The 24544-nt window shown below is 38.1% G+C and overlaps 2 protein-coding genes and 1 long non-coding RNA gene across 5 annotated transcripts; 1 reads left to right on the top strand and 2 right to left on the bottom strand.

Annotated features, from left to right (window-relative positions):
* Window positions 1–246: 246 nt before the first annotated feature.
* c8h15orf40 (chromosome 8 C15orf40 homolog) lies at window positions 247–3688 on the bottom strand. Its single transcript, XM_017690232.2, has 4 exons — window positions 3405–3688; window positions 2019–2136; window positions 1766–1893; window positions 247–1614 (listed from the first exon to the last, which is right to left on the bottom strand). Exons 1-4 carry the CDS (start codon window positions 3582–3584, stop codon window positions 1522–1524), a joined length of 519 nt encoding a protein of 172 aa, XP_017545721.1. The 5' UTR covers window positions 3585–3688; the 3' UTR covers window positions 247–1521.
* Window positions 3085–23725, top strand: glsl (glutaminase like). Of its 3 annotated transcripts, XM_017690230.2 has the most exons (22): window positions 3085–3104; window positions 4779–4909; window positions 5667–5767; window positions 8668–8735; window positions 9448–9541; window positions 11628–11763; window positions 11892–11958; window positions 12044–12156; window positions 12278–12407; window positions 12493–12560; window positions 14635–14798; window positions 15109–15167; window positions 15249–15296; window positions 16837–16895; window positions 16969–17035; window positions 17473–17523; window positions 17608–17784; window positions 18466–18597; window positions 18687–18779; window positions 18877–18938; window positions 20231–20371; window positions 23312–23725. In XM_017690230.2, the coding sequence occupies exons 2-22, from the start codon at window positions 4860–4862 to the stop codon at window positions 23406–23408; spliced, it is 1977 nt and encodes a 658-aa protein (XP_017545719.1). In that variant the 5' UTR covers window positions 3085–3104; window positions 4779–4859; the 3' UTR covers window positions 23409–23725. The 3 variants fall into 3 exon arrangements, with proteins under 3 accessions (XP_017545719.1, XP_017545720.1, XP_017545717.1); XM_017690231.1 differs by lacking the exon at window positions 3085–3104 and having other exon boundaries at window positions 4664–4909; window positions 15252–15296; XM_017690228.1 differs by lacking the exon at window positions 3085–3104 and having other exon boundaries at window positions 4664–4909.
* Window positions 18629–24501, bottom strand: LOC119263861. Its single transcript, XR_005130567.1, has 4 exons — window positions 24385–24501; window positions 23280–23372; window positions 20223–20360; window positions 18629–18751 (listed from the first exon to the last, which is right to left on the bottom strand). It is a non-coding gene; the product is annotated as an uncharacterized LOC119263861 (long non-coding RNA).
* Window positions 24502–24544: the final 43 nt, after the last annotated feature.

Genomic DNA, 24544 nt, shown 5'->3' with positions numbered 1-24544 from the left:
TTAGATGAAGCTTTTACACAACTAACTGCATGTTGTGAGGTGCAACATAATCTGTGTCAGTTACAAAAAACAATTTTAAAAAATTGGAACCATCATCTGCAACACCAAAAGCACAATAAAATTAGATGTCTCATTAAATAATATTAATATTTCTAATGTCTTACTACTCCCTTATTCAATATGATTGCTCACTGTAACAAGGTGTCAAATGCACAGATTTTAAACAGTCAACCATTACCATGTGTGTTAAGAAGAAGAAGAAGAAGCAATATTTTATTACGATTTGAACCAGATGAAAACGGACTGCTGGTTGGACACACTTTGAGAAGAGAAAAACCATTTTTGACATTTTTTGTCACATCTTCACATTGAAACAAACAGAAAAAGGCTGAAATATAAATATACCTAACTGTATCACTATGTAATTAAATCTGTAATAAGTCTCAAAGATTGAAGATTAAACTTAAGACCAACTTAAACCCAACATACCAACTTAATGCATACTAATACAAAATATGACCAGCATGAAATTCTAATACACGACAGGTTTGAAGTAGTCACTCCTGCTATTTACACGTTTTTGGTTTTTTCCTTTTTTTTATTTCTGTGGGTGTTGTGAAATGAACAGTCCAAAAGTTATTTAAATTAGGCTATCTAGTGGCGGGTGCATTTCTTAATGGAAATCATCTAATAGCTCTGCTCATTAAGCCTCTCCTTAATTAACACATTACTCACTGACAGAAGCTCTGATATATTGTCACAGCTATTACAGCAAAAGCTGTCAGCGCCTGAAAAGTCTTAGAATTTAGATATCTTGCAACACAAAAATTGGGGAATAAAGCAGGAGAAAAGATATTTCTCAGAAGCTATTAAATATTAAAAGATGTTGGTACACTGCTAATATCACATTACAGCAGCAGACAGATTTCCACAGAAAGCAATAAATGTTTGTTGGCACAAAACAGGACCGGCACTGATGATATTTTAGGGCAGGGATGTTCCAACCCTAATCTAACATCTATGGAAATACAGACAGTTTATTTACTATCCAAACTGACCTGTAAACCTATATGTCTTCTGAGATCTATATGATATACTGGTAATAGAAAAACAGTGCAAAATTGGGCCCTGCATGAACCTGTCTGGGTTTTTTTTTAAAATATGTTTTAGGCCAAAACCCTATCACACAAAAAGGTCTCAGGCATTCTGGCAACATATTCATACCCACTTCATGTAATAACTTTCTATAATTAGGTAGTTCTTGGGGCATTACACACTTCAGACGTCTGGTTCCTATTAGCACCACTGTTAGGTTTCTCTAGAGTGGAGCATTTCATATTAAAAAAAACAAGCTTGAATGGTTTTGTTTTCAGCTTATCATTCGAATAACCAGCTGATTTTCACTATAAGTTACAGTCTGAGACTTTGTAGGGGAGAGCCTCCAGGGCTACGGTTGGGCAGACCCGGTTTAGCCCAGTGTGCATTCCTTAAAAGGAAAAAATCCGGGAGTTTTCAGTGTTCTCAGCCAGCAGCCTCACGCTTCAGTCTCTCCAGCACCTCCACTTTACTAATAGAAGCAGTGACTTTAATGATTTTCTCTCTTGATTTACTACCCTGTTTAAAAAAAAAAAAAAACATTATTTTGTGATGTGGTAAATTAAGTAAAGATGATGAAACAGAATATCAATACAAACATATGCATAGTGAGTCATATTATTAATGACAAGCAGGCTACTTCAGGTCATCTTACAGCCCTCTGGTATACCTTATCTAGCATTACTTCACTCTTCTTTAGCTCCAGCACTTTGGCTAAATACCGCACCAGCTCCGCATTGGCCTCTCCATCAGTTGGTGGCGCAGCAATAGCGACCCCCACTGCCTCTGAGGACACATCTAAAAACACAACAAACCAAAAAAGGTTATTAACACAAACATCAGGACAGAAGTAACTGGATTCACTAAAGATTTTAAAATAAATCATAAAGAAAAACAAAGATAACAGAAAATGACAAACCAACCTGTAACAGCATTCTGTTTTGCTCCGGGCTTAGCATGGATTGCAATCGCAAGCTCGCCATCTTTAAGAGTGTAAACTGGACCGCTTGGTGTTTCTGGCTGTTTCTGAGCACTTTTACTCTGATGGGGAAAGTGTGGGCCATACAAGAAGTAAAGAAATGAATGAAGATACTATCTAGTTAGTCTAGATAAAGCCTAACTGACTGAAACAAACTCTCAGACTGCTACATATACTCGGGTGGATTTAGTTATTCTGGGGCTCTAGACAAAAGAGAGGAATGTGGGACCCTGGATGCACATTTTGTAAAACTTGAAACGCAACTGTCTACACTGCAAAAATATCTTGGCATATTATATCTAATATTTCTCATCATGAGACATTAGACACGTTTTACTTTTACATTAAGTGAAATTATCTCAAAATATGTGCTTGTTTTAAATACACTTTGAAAAAAGCTAAATTAACTGCCAACACAGTGAGATATTTAGAGTAACACAGAAGTAACGAGATTACTTTTTCCAGTTGGTAATGAGTAACGTAACCTTATTTTATTCTGAGAAAAATAATAATTTTTTTGAGTAATTGCGCCAGAACTGGAGCTTCCTAACCCATCGTTATGCATGATACGCTGAGCCTGTGCACCACTCTGTTCTGAGTGTGAAAAAAAGCAAAAAGTTCAATTTGGAAGAATCAGTATTGCTCACAATGATGATTATAGGAACCAGACGTCTGAAGAATTTAATGCCTCTGAAAACTCCCTCACAGAAAGTTACTACATGAACTACATGGCTAAGTATATACTGCCTGATGTCTGACACATTGTTTTGAAGACGTTCTGGCTTAAAATTATTAGTATTTTAGTCCATTATTTAAATCCATTCATGGCGGAGGGATACATGCAGGGTGCTAAGGCAAAGGAATTTTTACAGATTTATGGATATTTTACCATCATCAGCATTACATATAAAACTCAAGAGGCACACGTGGGTTCACTGGTGGTTTTGGGTAGTGAATATAATGGCTATAACTGCACTGTAAACATCGGGACACTAGTTCCTGTCACCACCACTGTAAAGAAATCAAGACTGTAAGTTTCTCCACACTGAACTTTTTCACGTCAAACCGACTGACTCGGTTTACATCTCATGATCGAGGGATGAGGCTGCATTGAAATGACTAGAAAGGATGGATGTAGTCGCAAATAAAAGCTATTTAAGATGTAGATGTACTGTGCAATACGTTATTTAACATCCAGACGCACAGTATCTTGTTTCAGGGAGGCCCTACAGGCAGCTGCCTAGAAGCAAACACTGCCCCTGCATGTATTCGGTGTGCTCTTAGACTCCAACAGTAAAACACTGAATGAAGTGACAGTATCTCATCCTACCATTTTATCTTTTTTGGGCATCTTGGTCTGAGAGAAAGACAGACTCCGGTTCCTCAGATGATCTCCAAACACCGAGGAGCTCACAACACCAGCACAGCTCCTCTCGCACAGTATAAACGCTTGAGTCCTATTAAAACCACGGCGTAAAATGTGTAAGAACATGGACTTGTAGTGATTCATGTCATGGTAACAACACAGAATCACACATTTGCCTTGTTTTCATAGCAGTCAGCTAAGCTAACATGCAAACACATCGAGCTGCTACGTTAGCACACATGCACTGCGCATGGCATATGTTGAGCTGTATAGAGTCAACGCTGCGTTGTAAATACGCAGATGGATAACAAACATTAAAGGGGAACTCGAAAAATTTCTACGTTATTGTGGTTGTAAATGGTTAAGACGTAAACTTTACAAATCGTTAGAGTGGTTTGGTGTAAAATGCTTCGTCCTAGAGAAACAAGCGAGTCAGAATTGTTCACAGTGGCGGTGATAGGAACCAGACGTCTTAAGCGTTTAATGCCTGCAAAAGTTACACACAATTATTAAATGAAATGCTTAGGAAATGTTATACGGTAGTTTTTTGATAATGTTAAACGTATTTATAATCTCTGCATGGTGGGGGAATACATGAAGGACGTTCTGGGGCAGAATAGTCCCTAAAGAAAACTCCCATTTTTTCAGCTTTACCACTATTTTACCATCATCAACATTACATATAATAATTCAGAAGACATTTAGGTTCACTTGTGGATTTGAACTGTTAAAAAAATGGCTGTATTTGTGTTGCAGACATCAGGACCCGTGGTTTGTATCACAACCACTGTAAAGAAATCTGAGTTGTGAAGTTTCTCAAGAAAAAAAAATGGTGGAACGACCCTTTAAGGAGCCCGTATCCTTACTCACATGTTTCTTGTAGTTTATTTTTCCTCCTCAGGTCCACTAAATGATGTTTGTGTGGTTTTATGTACCAAAAACGGCCATCATTCATTTTTACATTACTATTATTCAACCTCTCTTTGTCCATTATAATTAAACAGACAATTTTGATTAATAGTCCTAGTACTGATATGGTAAACATGATCCTTCTCCTTCTTTTCCTACAACAACTACTCATCATTCATCTTGCTCTTCTTTGACACTGAAGAAGATGCGCCTCTTTTCCCATCTAAAAACTTGGTAACCAAAGCTGAAGCCCCTCCTAGTTCTTTAAATGTAGGCTTCGCCGTTCCTCCCCCATCCATGCTGGAGGGCAGCACTGGTTTAGACAGACCCAGCAAACACTTTCACTCACTCTATTTGGGTTCTGTTGCAGATTCACTTCCATAAAGTCTACACCAATTGATAAAACGACATGGGCTTTTCCATCTCCAGCATTTCTCAAAACCCCTGGCAAGGGTGTGGTGGAGTGTAACAACAGACTGAACTGATCGAGTCCGTGAAAAGAAAACATTTATGATGGAAAACAACTCAAGTCAAGAAGTAGATGAAAATCCTTATCTCTGGTAAGACTGATTTTACTCTGTTTTAGACGTTTTTTTTTTTTTTGGTAAAATATATGTTACAAGGCAAAGCCAAAGAATATGCCAAGTCTGAGAATATCCAAAACCATTCTTTTGTAGAAGAAGTTAAAAACAGGGGCAAAACATCAAGGTGGGTTTGTTGTTTTGAAGCACCTTTAAGCTGTGCTCCAAATTGGTAACCATGTCAAAACTTAAGACGCTCACTACTTATCCTTCATGACCAGACTTGCCTCAGTATAGATGAATACCCTGGTGCCTATTTTCAGTGTTTCTAGAGTGCTCTTTCACTGTAGCTGAGTGTCAGTTTATTCGATTTACCGTTTCACCCGCTGCTTTGCTTTCTCTAAACAGAAGCAGAATGACTTGTTCTCCATTCTTCTGTTGCTAACCCTGACCATAAAGAGCATAACACTGTTATCGGAAGAAACCTCGTATCTCCAAAATGGTAACTTTAATAGAGAAAGAAAAAACATGCTTTACTTTTAATGTAAGTCAATGGAACCAGACTTTTTTCCAAGTCAATTTGGGCCATTTCTTTTGGTCCATCCATCTTGAAATTTATACACAATGTAAAAGGCAATGGGTATTTTCAAATTTTGTCAAAAACTGAAAAATGCCAAAAATGGAGATGCGAGGTTTTCTTCTGACAACTGCGATAAGAAACTGTACCATTGACTAGTGACTGCTGTAAGTTTGATGAGTATTATTGGATAAACACTTGTGAACCTTACCCTCCTAGTTTCCAGAGAACGCCTTCTCTGCGCCGTAAATGGAGAAAACGCTATGGAGGCTTGGATGGCAACAAATTGCTGGAGCCGAATAAGGAGGAGGACCTGAGAGGTACGGGCCTACTCGCAGCTCTGCTCGAGTGTATAATTTGGAAGCAATCTGTGTGGCTTTATGCTCTGTGATTTTCAGGGACATAACTGTGGATGTACTTCCACTTAGGAATTGTCCTTTCACACTGACTGAGGCCCAGCTTTCTGATCCAAATCTAGCCCAAAGGAAACCACAAGCCTGATCTGAGACCAGCACAAAAAATAGACAAAGAGCAGTTCAGCATGAGCTTTAACTAGGAGCTCTTGTCGCCAGCCTCTTTTAACTGGGCTTGTGGTTGAAGTTTTGAGGAGACAAAGTGGGTGTGCCTATAAGCTAAATCAGCTCCCAATGAATTGATGTGTCTGTTTTAGTATGAGAAATATTTAGTGATTTCCATGCAGTCTGTGTTTTATTTTAGGAACCATTGTTTGCAATGGTATTTTTCCCCTATGTTCCTTTGACCTCAAAGAGAAATCTACACTATAATGTTTAGTTTCTTTAAGTTGGGTGGCTTTTTCATTTATTTTAATTGCATCTCACTTTAAAAATATTGAAAATAGCATTCTCCTGCCCTTAACTGCACTGGGGAAATATATTAGAAGTTTATTAATTTATTTTCTGTGGACGACTAATTAGAATTATGAAAGGATTCTCAGTTTTCTTTTTAAGGTTTCTTTTGAGTTGCCTTGCTTTGTTCTCTGGTCCAGAAGCTCTGAACATGGTCCCTTTATGACCAACTGAGCCTTCAGACATCAGAATTAATGGGTTGAATTCAAATGTGCCACTGTATTGTTAAGTAGATTAAATATAGTTGGACTACAACACTTTTTATGAAATGTGGCTCTCCTTTGATGGCTGGCTGCCTTTATTATGGCAAAGCTTAGACCCAAAGAGCTGGCACTGATGTGTGCATAACTCTGTCTGGAATGCACCAATATAGCTGGGCACAGAATCAACTTCCTGTTGAGAATGTGCCTTTTTTTGGCCTTAATATAAAAACTTACACTGTGTGAGGCAGTGGTGTAGACAGACATACATTTTTGGGTAGGCTTGTGAAAAGTAAGTAGGACAGTGTGGTAGATAAAATTTCCAAGCACACTAATGTCCTGCAATGTCATAACATCAGATTACAGCCTGTTCCTCATACCAGTGCAGTCATCACCCTACATATCCGAACACTTCTACCTTAAAAAACAACAGCAACTGGATTCACATAAACCCAAGCAGCACTGCAACAGCCTTCACTATAAAGCATGTGTCCGCTCATCACAGGCACATCTTTGGCACAGTAAAGACAACCAGTAAAAGAGCATTATAAGTATCACATTTGCAGAAAACTGATGATAATAATATTTTTTTAAATTGTTTTTGCTTTGGATGTATATAAAACAACATACTCTACCCTATCAGGATGAAATCTTTTTTTTACATGCTCCCCAGCTACATCTTTTGTCTGCAGTTGGAGCTACAAATACAAACACTGATGCAATGATAACATAATGAGGCGATTGCTTCAGGTTGCTAAGCTCTGATTGCAGGGCTGGGAAAGTAAGACTGCGGAGAGTCTTGGCGGAGAGTGTGATCATATTACATATGATATTATTGGCCGTATTAAAATGGCAGCACAAACAGAAAACAAATGAAATTTCAATATCTATAAAAATACAGCCAAATAAATATTCTTTCTGCATTTGATTGGGTAAGCCCAAACTTCCCCAGGAACTATTTATAACTACACCCCTGGTGTGAACATTTCATGATGAGTTGACCAATAGAAATCACTTGGAATTCAATCTTGTTTCTTTAACTTACATTCTTAGTTAAAAACATTTAAGACCTTCTCCTATACATTTACAATTTTGGAGATGCACAGTTTTGTTTGGACAGCCACCATATGCTCTTCTTTTGTGATCAGGACAAAGAGAAATGCGGCAGATTATCAAATCCAAGCAGTAATTTGAAGGGCTGGTATGATTTAATATTTGATACACTTTAAACAAGAAATTGAAATCGAATGTAAATATTAAAGTTTCAAAACATTCCTTTCACTACCCAGTCCCTATAGTCCATATATGGAAAGTAACCTTCCTGTTTTTATTTTGCTGTTCTTGTGATGTCATAAAAACAAGGTTTGTTTGTATGTGTGTGTGAGTGAGGATGGACAACATGGCAGGCTGCTGACTGGCTACAGCTGCTAAGGATAACCCTATGCTGGCCACTTATGATATTTTAAACATCTGGTATTTTTACATAAATTGTTATGGCTGATTTATGTATTGATTTAAAAACGCCATGGGTCAACTTCCTCAAAAGATAAGAGCATTTTAAACACCAAAGCTGCACACAGTGCTCTCAAACAATATGACATATACAGTAGCCACGTATAAAACTCAGCGCTGTTTGTTTATATTTACATTGTTTATTAAAAAATAGTATAAAAAGATGTATTGATTTGCTTAAACCAGTTGAATGTATCAAGAAAGACCCCTTTAAGAATCAATGGAAATGTATTGTAATTTCACTGTAAACAAAGTAGCTCTACAAAACCCAACTGTGACTTTAACTCCCATTTTGACAGCCACCTTTGTTCCTGAGTAATTCTGAATTAAAACTGAGATTGAAAGTAGAAATTATAATCACCCACAGCAGCCTCACCACACAGGCTGTTTTATTGTGTTATTATTCAGAGGTTTTGGCTTTTGAGAGAGGACAACAACTCAGCTCACAATGTTAGAAACTCTGCAATAGACTTCCCTCACTTCTTTTCACCAAATCAATGAATCTACTTCTTTTTTAAAAAGGCACTGCTTGTAAATGAAAAAATATAAGAGAATTTTGATGAATTTCAAAGTTACTGCTAGACATCCTCCACATGCTCCTTCTCCATTTTTCCCCTTTGTCTCTGTTTTCTCCACTGTCAGAGAATGGTGTAATGACAGACGGCCTCCTGGAGAAGAACACAGCCCCTGTGAAGAGTGCAGAAGCTCAGGTATGTGTGTTTGGGTGCATGCTTTGTCCTGCCATTGCCACATCCACACTCACATAAAGCCTGATTCACTGAGCCGCTCTCTTGTTAGAACCTGAGCTGTGCAAACATTAGGAGACGAAAGCTATTTCAGCAGAGCCGAAGGCTGTCTCTTCCTTTACTGCTCTATGAAATGAGATTGTAAACGTTACCTTGCTGAGAGCTGGACCAGTATTCTGGGAATAATCAAGAACAAGCATTATATTACAAACAATGTAGCATTGTTGGTGTTGCTGAATGAACCTAGAAAAACTTGTCCCCGCAAAAGTAATAAGCTGAGACTAAGCCAACGTGTCCTGTAATAAAACCATTCCTTCAGGCGCTGTTTGCTGTTGCTGCTGTCAGCCAGCTCAACACATTTGTCAGCCGTCATGTTACCTTGTAAAGGTAACAATTAGTTTTTCCCTTCAGTGCGCAGCACCTGCACTCGCTCAGACTTCAAAGAGCTGTCTGGTCACAGCCTTAAAGTCTACCGAATATGTTATATATCATGTGGATATGAGCATCGTAAAAACAGTCAATTCATGTGTTGCTGTTTTATCCAGACCCAGGAGAGAAGCCCACTTTTATGAAAAACAGAAGCAGGATCTTCAGACATTAGCCAATTTTTATTTTACAACTAAACAATAAAGGGTGAAAAAAAACAATATTGCTTGTGTGTTTTTAATATCTCCAGGAGACCAGTCTGTCAGGGTACATTCCACATCCTGTGCCAAGAAATGCCATGCCGTCTCAGAGGCCTCACAGCTTTGTGGCTCCAAGCTCAACAGGTAAAGAAGCTGAACCACAAATAGCTTCTATTTACAGTGACGGTTTGGCCACAAATTAAATGTACACAATTTTCCCAAAAGCCCAAAAGTAATGAGGTCTGGGTGTAGACATGCACTCTAAGCCTAATATGCACCACCAGCCTGGTAATAATGTCAGTGCAAGCTCTGCCACGACAGTGTTTTGTCAGTTTTATAAGCAAAAGCAGCAAACCACATTCTGTTAGGACACCAGAGTAACACAATGTACAACCCCAATTCCAATGAAGTTAGGACGTTGTGTAAAACAGAAATAAAAACAGAATACGATGATTTGCAAATCCTTTTCAACCTTTATTCAATTCAATACACTAGAAAGACAAGATATTTAATGTTCAAACGGATAAACTTTATTGTTTTTTGCAAATATTCACTCATTTTAAATTTGATGCCTGCAACATGTTCCAAAGAAGTTGGGACAGGGGCATGTTTACCGCTGTGTTACATCAGCTTTCCTTTTAACAACACTCAATAAGCGTTTGGGACTGAGGACACTAATTGTTGAAGCTTTGTAGGTGGAATTCTTTCCCATTCTTGCTTGATGTACAACTTCAACTTCAGCATTAATGGGGCCTTCACAGATGTGTCAGTTACCCATGCCATGGGCACTAACACACCCCCATACCATCAGAGACACTGGTTTTTGAACTTTGTGCTGATAACAATCCGGACAATCCTTTTCCTCTTTGGCCTGGAGGACATGACGTTCATGATTTCCAAAAACAATTTGAAATGTGGACTCGTCAGACCAGAGGACACTTTTCCTCTTTGTGTCAGTCTATCACAGATGAGCTCGGGCCCAGAGAAGCCGGCGGCGTTTCTGGGTGTTGTTGATATATGACTTTCGTTTTGCATGGCAGAGTTTTAACTTGCACTTGTAGATGGAGAGATGAACTGTGTTCACTGACAGTGGTTTTCTGAAGTGTTCCTGAGCCCATGTGGTAATATCCATTACAGAATGATATCGGTTTTTAATGCAGAGCCGCCTGAGGGATTGAAGGTCACAGGCATTCAATGTTGGTTTTCTGCCTTGCCACTTACTTGCAGAGATTTCTCCAGGTTCTCTGAATCTTTTGATGATACTATGGACTGTAGATGATGAAATCCTTAATTCCTTGCAGTTGCACATTGAGAAACGTTGTTCTTAAACTGTTGGACTATTTGCTCACGAAGTTGTTCACAAAGTGGCCCCATCCTTGCTTGTGAACGACTGAACCTTTCAGGGATGCTCCCTTTATACACAATCATGACACTCACCTGTGGAATATTCCAAACAGGTGTTTTTTGAGCATTCCTCAACTTTCCCCATATTTTGTTGCCCCTGTCCCAACTTCTTTGGAACATGTTGCAGGCATCAAATTCAAAATGAGTGAATATTTGCAAAAAACAACAAAGTTTATCCGTTTGAACATTAAATATCTTCTCTGGGGTATAATCAGTCAGTCTAGTCGTGTTTGGTGTCTAAGGTTTATTTAATTAGTTTTAGAGCTATGAGCCTAATGTAGCTAATGAGTAATGGAAGCTTATGACCACCATGTTAGCACCAGGCAACCTACATGCCTGAATCACCACACACTTGCTTAAAATTTTGACGTTGTCATTAAGCGCAACAAGTAAGCGGAAATATTTTTTAACTCTATGAAAGGGCTATGTTATTGATCATTTTTTTGTATTTTCACAATATATGTTTCTATAATAGACACATCATTAAGGGCTGGTTGGTGGGAATTCTAGGGGCTGTGTCTAATATTAGTATAGTGTGCTTCTGGAGAGAGTTTTAAATCCTACTCTCCCACATATAAAAAAATAGTGATTTATCCACTCTGCTACAGAGCCAGTTATGAAACAGAATTTTTTTGTTAACATCCCTATGTGATTCTAGTGTAAGAATATAGATATAATTGTTGTTGTTTTTGTTATATTAGATAAGCTCCAAGTGCTGAACACAAAAACTTATCCTAGTTCCAGCCTAGGCTTAATCTCTGTGAAGAAAAACTGCCCCAAATTTCATTTGCCAGCTTAAATTGCAGTGTCATACTTTGCTGCCCAGGCTTACCAGCTTTTATCAGCAACGGAGGTACAAAAGCCTCCATCCCCCAAGCAGAGCAGGAGAGGGCCATGTCCACCCAGCCCTGGCCCAGCGTCAGCAGGACGGACGCCCAGCACAGCCAGTCAAAGAGAAAAGTGTGAGTCCAGCGTCTCATTCACAGAATCCTTTCAGACTTGCATACACCCAGAGTTAAATCTACTTAAGGTAACTTTATTCTCACTGATGCATTTTGGTGACGCACACTTTGTCCCCTGCACTGTCCAGGGCTGCTGACGTGTTGTTCGATAGCTTCGCCTCTGGAGGAAGAGTCAGCATCAATCTTTTCTTTGAGGTATCCAAGAAAAGGCATTACATAACCAAGTCGTTAACAGCACTTCAACCGAGAAAATCTTAGATGTTGTCGTTTTTCCCCACAGACCCTGTGGAGCTCTGGCGTTTTACGCACTGACCAGCGGATTAAAGACTGTTATGCACTGATGAGGAAACTGCAGGATGCTGATGGGGCAGTGGACAGGAACACCTTCCAAAGGTCATGATAAGCTCTTTAAATCTATCCTCAGAGTCCATATTCAGTAAGCAGAAATGAAGCTGATGTCACACACCTGCTACACTCATAACGTTGGCTCTGCTTTCCTTTGGACGCCCCGCAGGTGTGTAACAGGCTTCGTGTCTTTCATCTTGAAGGCCGTGCAAGGCAGATTTGTCATTCCAGATTTCTCCATGTTCACTGAGGAGACCCAAAAGTTGTTCATTAAATGTAAACAGCTGTCTTCTGTCAAGGTGTGTCACATGATTTCAGGTTTGTCATATATGACCAGTAAATGATCAATGAGTTAATTCTAAGTACAGCTGTATTCCTCAACAGGAGAGAGAAGAGGGAAATGAGGGCAGTGGAAAGTGGGGGGTTTCTGTCTGCACCGTGGATGGCCAGAGGTACTGAAGCTAATGCTTTGAAATATGATACTGTGCAAAAGTCAGAGATCACCCTTCATATATTAAATTTTCAGTCAAACAGCCATTCAGCACAAGTTATTCCTTTTTAGCATCAAGAAGAAGCAGAAAACATACAAAAGCCTCAACAGCTAAATCTAATATCAAGAATATTCCAAATCACGTTTGTCACATCACAGTTAATCACATTAACGTGAAGATGAGTGAAAATGTTAGGTGCGTAGCCCCCTTGAAGTGCTTAAATATCAAAAATAAATTATATATATATATATATATATATATATATATATATATATATATATATATATATATATATATATATATATATATATATATATATATATATATATATAGAATCTGGAGAGGTGGAGGTTTGCACTGGAGAGGAGATGAATGAAGGTCAGTAGAGACAAGACGGAATACATGTGTGTGAATGAGAGGGAGGCAGGTGGAAAGGTGAAGATGCAAGGAGTAGAGGTCATAAAGGTGGATGACTTCAAAAATCTTGGGTCAACCATCCAGAGCAATGGACAGTGTAGAAAAGAGGTGAAGAAGAGGGTGCAGGCAGGATGGAGTGGGTGGAGACGGGTGTCAGGGCTGATGTGTGACAGAAGGATAGCAGCAAGAGTGAAAGGGAAGGTTTACAAGACAGTAGTGCATCCTGCTATGATGTATGGTTTGGAGACTGTGGCTCTGTCTAAAAGACAGGAGGCTGAGCTGGAGGTGGCGGAGATGAAGATGCTGAGATGTTCGTTGGGAGTGACAAGGATGGACAAGATTAGAAATGAGCAGCTCAGAGGGACAGTGAAGGTGGAGCAGTTTGGAGATAAAGCCAGAGAGGCCAGGTTGAGATGGCTTGGACATGTGTTGAGGAGGAATAGTGGATGTGTGGGTCAAAGAATTTTGGAGATGGAGCTGCCGGGTAGAAGGAGAAGAGGTAGACCTCAGAGAAGGTTTATGGATGTAGTGAAGGTGGACATGGAGATGGTTGGTGTTAAAGTAGAGGAGGCAGTGGATAGGGCAAGATGGAGGCAGATGATCCGCTGTGGCGACCCCTAAAGGGAGCAGCCGAAAGAAGAAGAAAATGATCACCAATTTTTCAAATGTTTGAATAATTAAGACATATAGACGTAACCAGTCATTCTGAGTTTTGATGCAGAATGTGTCACTGTAGAGAACAGATTCAGAACTGTCACTGTTGTGGTGACAGGAACCAGAAATGTATAAAGCCACTAAAAAAACTCCCTCACAAAAAGTTCTTACATGAAATGTTTATGCTGCCTAATGTCTGAAACATTGTCTTACAATAGTTCTGAAACAGGGTTTTATGTATTGTAAAAAGTCATTCATGGTAGAGAGGTAAATACAGGGCATTGCCAAGCATAATAGTACCCCAAAAAAATTTCCAAAACTGTTCTGGACACCATTTTATCATTAGCAACATTACATATTGTCACTGTAGGGAGAAAGTATGTTTTTTTTATCTTCATTTTTTTTGGCATAACAGACATACCAGCTGCCCATTATGTTTTGTTAAATTTTATGGTGAACATAAAACAGATCTACTTTGAATAAAATATTACTTACATTGTAAGCTAAGGATGTTTCCCCTTCTAGTGAAAAGAAAACTCAGAAGACACCAGTAGGTTCATTAGTCACTTTGGATTGGCAATATTTGCATTGTGGTCATCACCACCCCTGGTTCCTATAACCACCAAAATCTGAATCTGTATGTTTCTCTACACTGAACCATTTCAAATGAAACCCCTCCAAATGACTTTGTTTACACCTAAACACTCAAATTATAAACAAATGTTGAAAAATTAGGTTAATTCCTCTTTAAAATCCCATTTAGTCCAGGTTTAGGCTTAATCTGGGTCTAGGAAACTGGCCCCAAGGGTCTTGCTTGTTTCCTTGCTGTTGTTCAATCCTCACTCAGTTACCATCCAAAGCTGTAATATTGTTGATATTCTTTATCATTATGAATCAGGTTATGTTTAAATAAGAGACCACAACTATATTTATTCAGTGGTCATTTGTTTTATTTTGGCTGTAGGCTCTCTCTCGGGGACTGGGCAGAGCCGTGTGTTCTAGGAGAGATCTCTTGGCCTCTGGTTTACGGGCTTGCAGTGGATCAGCTTGGGGTTGACTATGTACACAGATATGTAGGAGTGGAAGAATATGCTAAATATGAGTCTCCCTTTACTCTTAGCAAGCAAGGTAAGAACGGTTTCATAAAAACATTCTTTTCTTTGTCACTGTTCATTGTTGTGAGACTCACACCACCAGCCTTTAATCCACACTGTGGTTTGCATCAAGCACTTCCAAGTGATAAATGTTTCTGGTCCAGGATTAAACCAGACTTAAGCTGTTTGAACACAGATGAATCCTAATCCTGAACTAAAGCAGATCTTCAATGGAGAGTCCCTGTTAAATATATAATTAAGTCTTAGGTCCAGCTTATTCTGTATTTGTTAAGCTCCTCTTTTTACAGTCTGTATTGATGTGGTTGGACCATTCTGGCTTGCAGGTGTCCCTCACAGTCCGCTGACTGAGACGGGAGCTATCATCAGTGCATCACTGCTGCAGGTGGGGCCAGTTTAACACACATCACCACAACACACCCTCAAAAGCATATCTTTCTTTTTGTTGATGGATCATCTCTTCTAGCAGTTAACAGTGAAGCCAGTTACAGAGGAAGAGGAGAAGTATGAGTCGGTAAGCACTCTATGGGCACACTTCAACCATTGTACATTTTAGAAGAACTGTGTTTAAAGTTGATTTTCTTATCTTCTTGTATCACTGACAATGTCAAAAATGTGTTGTAGCTTTGTGATTTTAAATATTTCTTAAATCAATGCTCAACAGTACCTTTCAAGGTCAGTGGCTTGTCACTGGGACGGTAACCTCAAGGGTTTTGTAAGGAAGACTCTCCAGACTGACTGGAATCAATGTGCCCGTTTACTCCAAAACTCAGAAGCCAGAATCAGAGTCAAAAAACAGTCTGAAGGCCAAAACACTGGAAAAGTTCAAAAACAGCAAAAGCACTAAAGGGAGATCCAAAAGCAGAGTCAAAGAGTACAGAAAAAGGGCCAAGGCAAGCCCCAAAAAAAACCCAGCAACAGTAAGGAAATAAGGCTTGATATGCATATAAACTGGCAATACTTCCCACTGAGCCAGTGTATTGAAGGTCCTTAAATAGGCAGGTAAATGAGCTGCAGGTGAGGGGTCAGAGTGCAACTAGGGAGTTAGTCAGTATTCAGGTGATGCTGACCTCTCGTGGCGAGGACGGGTATTACACCTGACAGGTTTGTTCTTCTGTCTCTTTAGTTAGGGAACATAATTAGACCATTTTTCACTGCAGTTGTTTTTTTTAATGGAACGATGTGGGAGAAAAAAAATTACGCAATTTTCCGCTTAACCCAGGCATTGTCTGTCAACCAAGGCACAAGATTGTTGCTTCTTTATACAGGAGCTATGAGGCTAATTTTGCTAATAAATCTTTTCTATAAATACATCCCAAAAGACTCTCTCCACCCACTTAAACCACAGCCAGTTCTTCATTAAGGTCACTCAGGTTTGTTGAGCACAGTATGACTTACTGTGAATTATAAAAATTGCAAAATTTTTATTTTTTGTGTGCTCAAAGATATTATGGGGATTTTTTACGTAAAGATTTAGGTGACCATTGACTTTCAATGTTTGTTAGCAATGTTAGCCCTTACTTTAACCATTATGTAGTATGGTATATTATGTAACTTTATGAATGTAGTGCACCTTTAAGACTCATTTAAGATATAAAATTAGACCTTAAGAATATTGTTGCATACCTGAAGGTACATTTCCATTGCTTGAGGGGCAAATATGTACTTATACAGAGCTCTTTTTTTCTGACAGATTCTCTGCAAATTCTAAACTTTTAATCCACATCACATTTGTCTCTTTAAATAGGATATTTTTTTTTATTTTATAGATTTTTTTGTAGTTTTTTAGTCGAAAGTTATAGTGTGTGTGTGTGTGTGTGTGTGTGTGTGTGTTTTCATATTTTTTGGGATTTTTTTTCACATCAAATCAAACAGAAAATGTAAGAAGTACAGCATCAGATCTGTTGATACAGCATGTAAAGTAAAAGTGATTGTAATTTACTATGCAGCTCACTAGGTGATTAATTGTATAAGTACTCTGAATAATAATGCAAATAAGATATAATAACTTCAGACCTCTAAGATTTAATCATCTTCCAAATTCTCATTGTCAGGCTCTCAATATCATAAGGAGACTGTGTAACAAGGAACACGCCAATTTAAACTGTACAAGGTACGTTGTTTCCACAGACTTGTAAAAGGTAACAAATGCTCCATTTGATTTCATGCTGTTTATACTGCTTCAGTTACCAAGGCTTGAGGAAGGACATCATTCGTCTACATGCGCTCTCATTTTATCTTCAAGAGAAGAAGGTAAGCTCACTTGTTTCACCTTATATACACCAAATTCTGTGTTAACAGGCCCATATTCTATTCTTTTTTGTGTATTTTATTTCTTTTTCTGAAGGCCCCCTTATAAAATCTGTGTGGGTTTATGTACCAAAAAACTGCTGTAGACTGGCTAGATGGATATAGAAATATAAATGTGCTGTTTTTTGTGACATTACAACAACAATTAATTCAAAACAGGCAATTTTTGCAGCTTAGTTTCTATATATGAACCATATGGATTGAGAAGCTAACAGTACATCTTCAACTTTAACCACATTTACATCCTGCATCAAACTCTTTAGTTTAAAAAAAGTGTGGAAAGTTTGGTTTTCCATGATACATGAGTTATTTAAAACAGAAAAGACATGTTATCAGAACTGTGGCTCTTCTGAACTTAAATACTTGTTGATCCCTTGCAGTGCTTTCCAGACAGTGTTGACGTAAATGCCACACTGGATCTGCTGTTACAGGTAATCACTTTCACCAGCAAAGATTGACATGTTTTACCACACAGTTCATGTTAGCAGCTCTGACGGAACATGTTTTGTTTTTAGTGTCTATCTACAGAAGTCACATGTGAGTCTGGAGCGGCGTTGGCTGCTACATTAGCCAATGGTGGCCTTTGCCCCATGTCAGGTGACCAGGTCCTCTCGCCCGCTGCAGTTCGGAGCGCTCTATCCATGATGCAGGTGGCAGGGATGAACAATTATTCCAGAATATTCCATTTTAAGGTAATATTGACTTGAATGTAAATGCTGTATTTATGTGATAAATTAGCAATATGTATTTCTCAACATGTTGTTTCATGGTATGTTAACTTCACAGTGTAACAGAGTGCATATCATGCTACTTTTAACGTATGCAGCAGTATAGTGAATGATGTGAGGTATAGGAAGGAAAACACAAGGGCAGAAGCTGCATAGGCCCTGGTGAGAAATTTCCTAGTACTGCAGCACCACCTATTGGGAATTTTTGATGCAACTGAAATAAATTCATTTAAATTAAATTCAATTTAGTTCAGATTCTGAGGTAATGTAGCTATACACAAGATTACATATAACAGTAGTCATCAAAGATATTTTGTCAAATTTAAACATTTTTGCATAATTCAGTTTTACAGATGTATATAAAGCCAGTTTATTTTCAAGTGTATTCATAAACATTTAATGGTATACATTTTTGTAAGAGAGCTTTTAGAGACATTTAACACTTCAGATATCCAGTTCCTTCCACCACCATTGTAAACAGTTGTGACAGGGTAAGTTTTTCTTCAACTGACCATTTCACATCAATCCACTCTGAATGACTTTATTTACATCTTAATGATTTAGCTGAGCAGAAAATTTGAAAATGAATGGAATTCTTTCACAATCTGTAAAGACATAGTGGATTTTACACTCTCTACTCTGTAGACATCTGTGCCTGCCAAATCCAGCAGCTCTGGTGTGGTGCTGATAGTAGTCCCTGGAGTGCTTGGCCTCATGTGCTGGTCACCAGAGTTGGACGCACATGGAAATTCTTGGAGAGGAGTGCATTTCTGTGAGGTCAGAGCCAAATTTGGCAAAGTTTAAATGAGGTCTGATTTCCATACCATGATCGTTGTAACCACTGGTAACACCTTATTTGGTTCCAGGAGCTAGTGTCTGCCTTCCAGCTGCACAGTTTTGACATCCGGACTCCTTTCAGACAGGTGCTGTCCTATAGGCAGTGGAAAGTGGAGTCTGAGGTCAGCTGAACTACTATGAAATGATTTCAGTGTAACATTTGTTAGCGAGTTGGATATTGTAATTGGTTCAGCACGTTCCGTGTGTCTGGCTTCACAGGGTTATCAAATCATGAACGTCCTCTTAGCTGCTTACCGAGGGGACCTGCACTCCTTAAGGAGGTAATGCCATCTTACAGTGCTGATAATGTCATTAAAAGAGGTAGCACTACATTTATTGGAAAAGATAGGGAAAATGTTTTTTGTGGTTAACCCCTTAAAAGGCCAGGGCCTGCTGATGGGCCCAAAGTTTTATTACACACTTCTATAATCTAAGAATAGCTTAGCCAGTTTGCATTGAAATTCCTGTAGTTACTGAACAATAAGCCTTAGTATGTAACAAGCGTGGGATTTTAAGGGGTTCATCAGCTCAATGTTATCACCTTTAATTGAAGTAAATGTAGTCTGAGAAAGCCCTTTATCAAACCTTTATCAAACAATGTTTTTTTAATCAAAATCACGTCATAATTACTGACACCACACATTTACTTTGTGCAGCCCACCTTACCCAACAGAATGGCAATGAATCTTCTTGTATAATGCTTGATGAGATATAGAACATGTAATCTGAGACCACTCCTCGACCCAGAATCTCTCCCAACCCTCCAGAGCCCTAGTTCCTCTCCTTTGGATTCTCTTCTTTAGTTGACTCTTCACATTTTCACTGTGGTTTCTGGTCATTTTAAACTTCTTAATTATTGCCCTAACAGTGGATATATGCATTTTCAGGCATGTACAAGCCTGATTTATGAAAGTCAACACACTTTTGCCTCATTATGTTTGTGTATTCTCTAATCTTCGACATGTTGATGAATGAAGAGAATTTGTCCTCTGTGTTGCTTCATATATTCCTCAGTGAAACAGGAAGTCATGCAAGACCTCTTAAGAGTTCCTGAACACTCATATGGACTTAAAAAGTTAAATATAAATGGAGGGGCCTCAATTAAAGGTTAAGTTTCTTTCATGCATTCAGTGTGAGAATTAACCATTAAGGCATTTTTTTCATGACCTTTTATTACCTTTCTTTACCAAGGGTGCCAGTAATTGTGGAGGTCACTGTATCACTGTAGCTTTTCTTTCCTTGAAAGCAGTTTTTCAAAAGGCTCTTGCCATTGTCCATTTCTTATCTGATTAGTAAGTGTATTTAAAACACTACTGCAGTTCATTTAAGTGAAATGTTAGTGTGGACTGTTCTGTGGTGATTCATTTTAGCTCTGTGTTGATCCTGAGATGTGAGAGCAGTCTCACTGGCACTGTGTAAATGATACAGATGGTCCAAATACAATGACGCGGTGCAACTGCTGCTAAATCAAGTATCACTCTCCCTCTCTTCACACCTGCTCCCATGACCTCTCTCACTAATTAGTAAACAGGATGCATGATGTATTAAGATGTGTCATGCCTCACCTCGGCAGGTACTTCCTCTCTGGAGCAGATGTGAATGCCGTGGATTATGACGGAAGGTGTGCACTTCATGTGGCTGCCTCAGAAGGGCACTTGGAGGTCATCAAGTTTCTGATGGAGAACACAGGAGCCAATTGCACACTAAAGGACAGGTAAATTTAAAACACAGTACAGAATGATTAGAATGATGTTAGGGATGCACCAATCATGAATGTTTATGGCCAAGTTTAATTTTTTCACAGCCAAATTGGACAGTTGTGGACTTTAATTTGCAGTACTTTCTATTATCCAAATTGCGGTATGAATGACATTATTTTATATTATTTATTTAATGAAACTGGCAAGTCATATTTGTAAAGGAAAAATCAGATCAATCAAACAAAGTGCTACACTGAAAGAAAGATAGCAGCAGCATTCAGCACAACTGCAGTTACTCTGCTCACATTGTTTACATCATAAATCTGCGCATTGATCAAAATAATAAGTTCTCCAATTGTCAGTTATTTAAGCAGATTTCCATCACACATCCTTAAACGCAGGTTAGGATGTAACAGACTACAAGTTTTGGGAATATGTTAGATCTGTCCATTCAGATTATAGATATGAAGTGCCTGGATTTAGTTGAAGTTACATTTTGTAAAGGCAGTTTTCAGGATACAGTTACCTTTTACATTTTGAGGAGAATCATTTTAGAATATGTATTCAATAAATGCAAAAAATATATGCCATCTTTAAAACAAACCCCATCAATGCTTGTTTATTAATTAATTTGACATCAGTGCATGGCCTGTAAACTGTTTTTACAAACCCTGAAATTGATGCTGAAACCTGAGTAGACTGATAAATCGATGTGATGGTCAGTTATTAATCTCAGTGTTACTGAGCTCTGATAAAGTAATGCTCTTTTCTCTTTGCATAGTATGCTTGCTCTTGGTCATTTGCAGGCTATTCAGAACGCTGCTGCAACACTACTTACAAGGTCAAATAGAAGGTCCCACATAACCCCCTTAACTAAACCTAATAATAATAACTAAAATCTCTTCATCGGCTTCCTGTTGCATATATGACCCAGTTTAAAATTCTTACTTTCACTTACAGAGCACTGCATGGGCAAGCTCCTGCATATGTGGCTGATTTACTTCACCCACATTTATCAGCTCGCTCTCTCAGGTCTAACAATCTAAGATTATTCCCTGTGCCACATACTTGCTTAAAGACTCATGGTGATTGAGCATTTGAGGTTATAGCACCTAGATTATGGAACGGTCTCCCCGCTGTTTTAAGGTCTGCCGATTCTATCGATTCTTTTAAAAAACAGCTAAAGACCTATCTTTTTAAACAGGCATTTGGGTAATTGGTCTGTATTAGGTTTCTATCCTATTTGTCTTTGTGTTTGTCCTTTCTTTATCATTGTGATTTTGTTTTTGTAAAGCACTTTGTGACTTATGTCTGTGAAAAGTGCTGTATAAATAAATTTTACTTACTTACTTACTAAAGCCTGAGTAGACTGATAAATCAATGTGATGGTCAGTTATTAATCTAAGTGTTACTCAGCTCTGCTAAAGCCTGAGTAGGCTGATAAATCAATGTGGTGATTAGTTGTTAATCTCACTGTTACTAAACTCCTTTGAGTGCATATGCTCACAAGTGATATGCTTACCATTGGTGCTGTTCTGGGCTCAGACATGTCTTTCTTGTGAAGTTACATACATCCCATTACCTGAATATCACATAGCTATAGCTATAGCATAGTTATTGTGAAATGTACATGATTTTGTTATTAGAATATGGCAAATCGTTTACTTAGTTCATGAAACGGCAGTGAGATTTTGGGAGCAGCAGTGCACTGAAGCAGGCGATAATGATGTTGAGAATATTACAACACCATTTTGATGTATTTTTTGTGAAAGGTATTAACAGAAGAATAAAAAAAACTGAAGAAACATGTAGAAAACTGCCAACCAGTAACAGTGAGGAAAAGTCTGAATTAAATAAAATGACAGCAGAGTTTTTCCCATGTGCCTTATCAACATGTATTCTAAATGTATTCTGAATGCATTACTGTTTTTTGTATTGTAATGGAATATGTTATTGAATACACTGAAGACAGTATATTTAGTATTCAGCCATCACTCCTGTTTCAAAGCATTCTGCCCAACTCTACTTAAAAGCTAATTCCACCGAATGTCTACATAATTACGTTGTTAACATTTAAACAGATCTAGTCAATGTGGATTGATGTGAAATACTCCATTTAGTAAATTGTTTGCCTTCAGTGTTTTGTTCTTTTAATAATAATTTTAATAGACATCAGTGTCAGACTAATTAATGACATTCTATTGAAAGATTGGTTTACCTAGAGTGACACTGGAGTATTTTTACCTAAAATGAGTTCATGAAGCAAGAGTCTTGTTACAAAAATAATAACAGGATATTACAGTCATAATTAATCTTTTAGTACTTTTACTTTCAATACTTAAGTACATTTGAAGGCAAATACTTTAGTATTTTTACTCAAGTGGAGGTCTAAAGGGAGGATTTCTGCTTTCACTGGAGTAATATTTTACCTTGGGTATCTCTACTTTTACTCAAGTACATGATTTGTGTACTTTGTCCACCTCTGATAAGGACCAGATGAATTAAGTGTTTAAAGCTGTTATACACAACGGTTATGCATATGCTGCCTGATGCCTGAAAAATCAAGTTTGGCTTAAAACGTTTTTTTAATTAATTTATTGTGGAGGGGTACATACAGGGCATTGAAAGGTAAAGTAGTCCCTAAAGAAAATGTCTTTTTTTTTTCAGATTTAGAATATTTTAAAGAGTTGTAAATAAATTTTGCATTGTAGACATAACAACTCCTGGCCCTTATTACCACCACAACCCAAGCTGGTACTACGCTGAGGCGTTTCACATGAAACCACTCTGAATGACTTTGTTTACATCTAAACCTTTGAATTATACTGATTTTTTTTTTTAATCTACAGAATTATCCTTTAAGCTCTGTCTGACATGTTGACATATTGGGATTGCACATTCTACTGAACAGTGAGAACTAACCTTTGACCTGGTGTTGTGTTGATATCTGACAGGTGGGGCAACACACCATTGCAGGAGGCTATGAGATGCAATCAAGGTCCTGCCACACAGCTTCTGAAGAAGTACACAGACTATGAAGAGAGTTTATGACAGAGCAGGGAACAATAACCAGTCTGTGCCAAAGTGCGGTTTGGAACACTAACACCAGTTTGAGACATCCATCTCGTTTCTTCTCCAGTTTCTGACTGGAGCTTTAAAGGCCAGTCATTTACACACGTCAGACTTGTTGCTATGTATGTATACAATGAATAAAAGTGTGTGTGGTGTGGTGAGCCTACTTTTTATAGAAGATGAATAGTACTGCAGCAAGGACGTCCACTGGTATCTCACTGTTTTTTTGTTTTTTTTTTATGAACAAGAATGGTCTATGAGAACTTTGCTGTTTGTTCAATAAATGCTAACCTGTATTATCTGACTAATCTCCCTTACTAATCTGTGAAGTTGAAAACTGTCCAGTTACATACTGAACACACTGAACAAAATCATTTATTGTCATACCTAACTGTAAAAGCTCAAGTTTGTCAAGCATGGATTTAGCTAATTTTCCTCTGTTAATACGCCCCTTAATAATTTTATGTAACTGAAATTTGTTTTGTACATTGTACAAGTGGCTTTTTCTATATATCCATAATTTTATGAGTGGAGCTGCTGTCTTTGTGGACAATATTTTTTTTATTTATTCCATAAGAAGTGCTGAAACAATGCCAAGAACTGAATTAGCATAATAAACAAAACAAAAAAATATACATAGAGGGTATAATTAAAACTCCTAGTGATTTGCAAATGTCCACAGTTTTTGCAGCTTTTCTGTTTTTAGAGTCGGAAGTACAAAAATCGTAAATAACGGCGTTCCAAAATTCCAACATTCCAACATTTATTCATGACAATTTTGCTAATTTTATCATTAAGTTAATAATATAGTAGTGTTTTACTTTATCTTTCTAAACATTATCAAACCAAACAAGAGAATTTCCAGGTACAGAATCTGAGGCAATATGATCAACTAAAAATCTGGCTAAGTGTTTAAAACATTTTAACAAAGTGCGGCCATTAAAAGTGAACTCACTGTAGTGAACGCGCAGGACGCGGAATCTCAGTGTCCAATCACAGCACACAGCGCAGGATGGGAGACCCCACTAACCAATCTTGGTTTGGGTCGTGGGATCCTGATAGCCAATCACAGCGCAAAGTAGGCGGGCTTTGTCTGAACAAAAACAACACCAACG

Source organism: Pygocentrus nattereri, chromosome 8 (assembly GCF_015220715.1).
Source record: "Pygocentrus nattereri isolate fPygNat1 chromosome 8, fPygNat1.pri, whole genome shotgun sequence".
Classification (NCBI taxonomy): Eukaryota; Metazoa; Chordata; class Actinopteri; order Characiformes; family Serrasalmidae; genus Pygocentrus; species Pygocentrus nattereri.
The sequence above is the reverse complement of the archived record's forward strand: the minus strand, read 5'-3'. Positions and strand labels throughout refer to the sequence as shown.

Excerpts from the sequence above, each read along its gene's own strand:
- glsl (XM_017690230.2), top strand. The coding sequence starts at position 4,860 with ATGATGGAAAACAACTCAAGTCAAGAAGTAGATGAAAATCCTTATCTC. Across the intron at positions 5,768-8,667 it reads TAAGGAGGAGGACCTGAGAG|AGAATGGTGTAATGACAGAC; the intron begins GTACGGGCCTAC and ends CTCCACTGTCAG. Across the intron at positions 16,896-16,968 it reads GCCAATTTAAACTGTACAAG|TTACCAAGGCTTGAGGAAGG; the intron begins GTACGTTGTTTC and ends ATACTGCTTCAG.
- c8h15orf40 (XM_017690232.2), bottom strand. The coding sequence starts at position 3,584 with ATGAATCACTACAAGTCCATGTTCTTACACATTTTACGCCGTGGTTTT. Across the intron at positions 2,137-3,404 it reads TGCCCAAAAAAGATAAAATG|AGTAAAAGTGCTCAGAAACA; the intron begins GTAGGATGAGAT and ends TTTCCCCATCAG. Across the intron at positions 1,894-2,018 it reads AAAACAGAATGCTGTTACAG|ATGTGTCCTCAGAGGCAGTG; the intron begins GTTGGTTTGTCA and ends TTGTGTTTTTAG.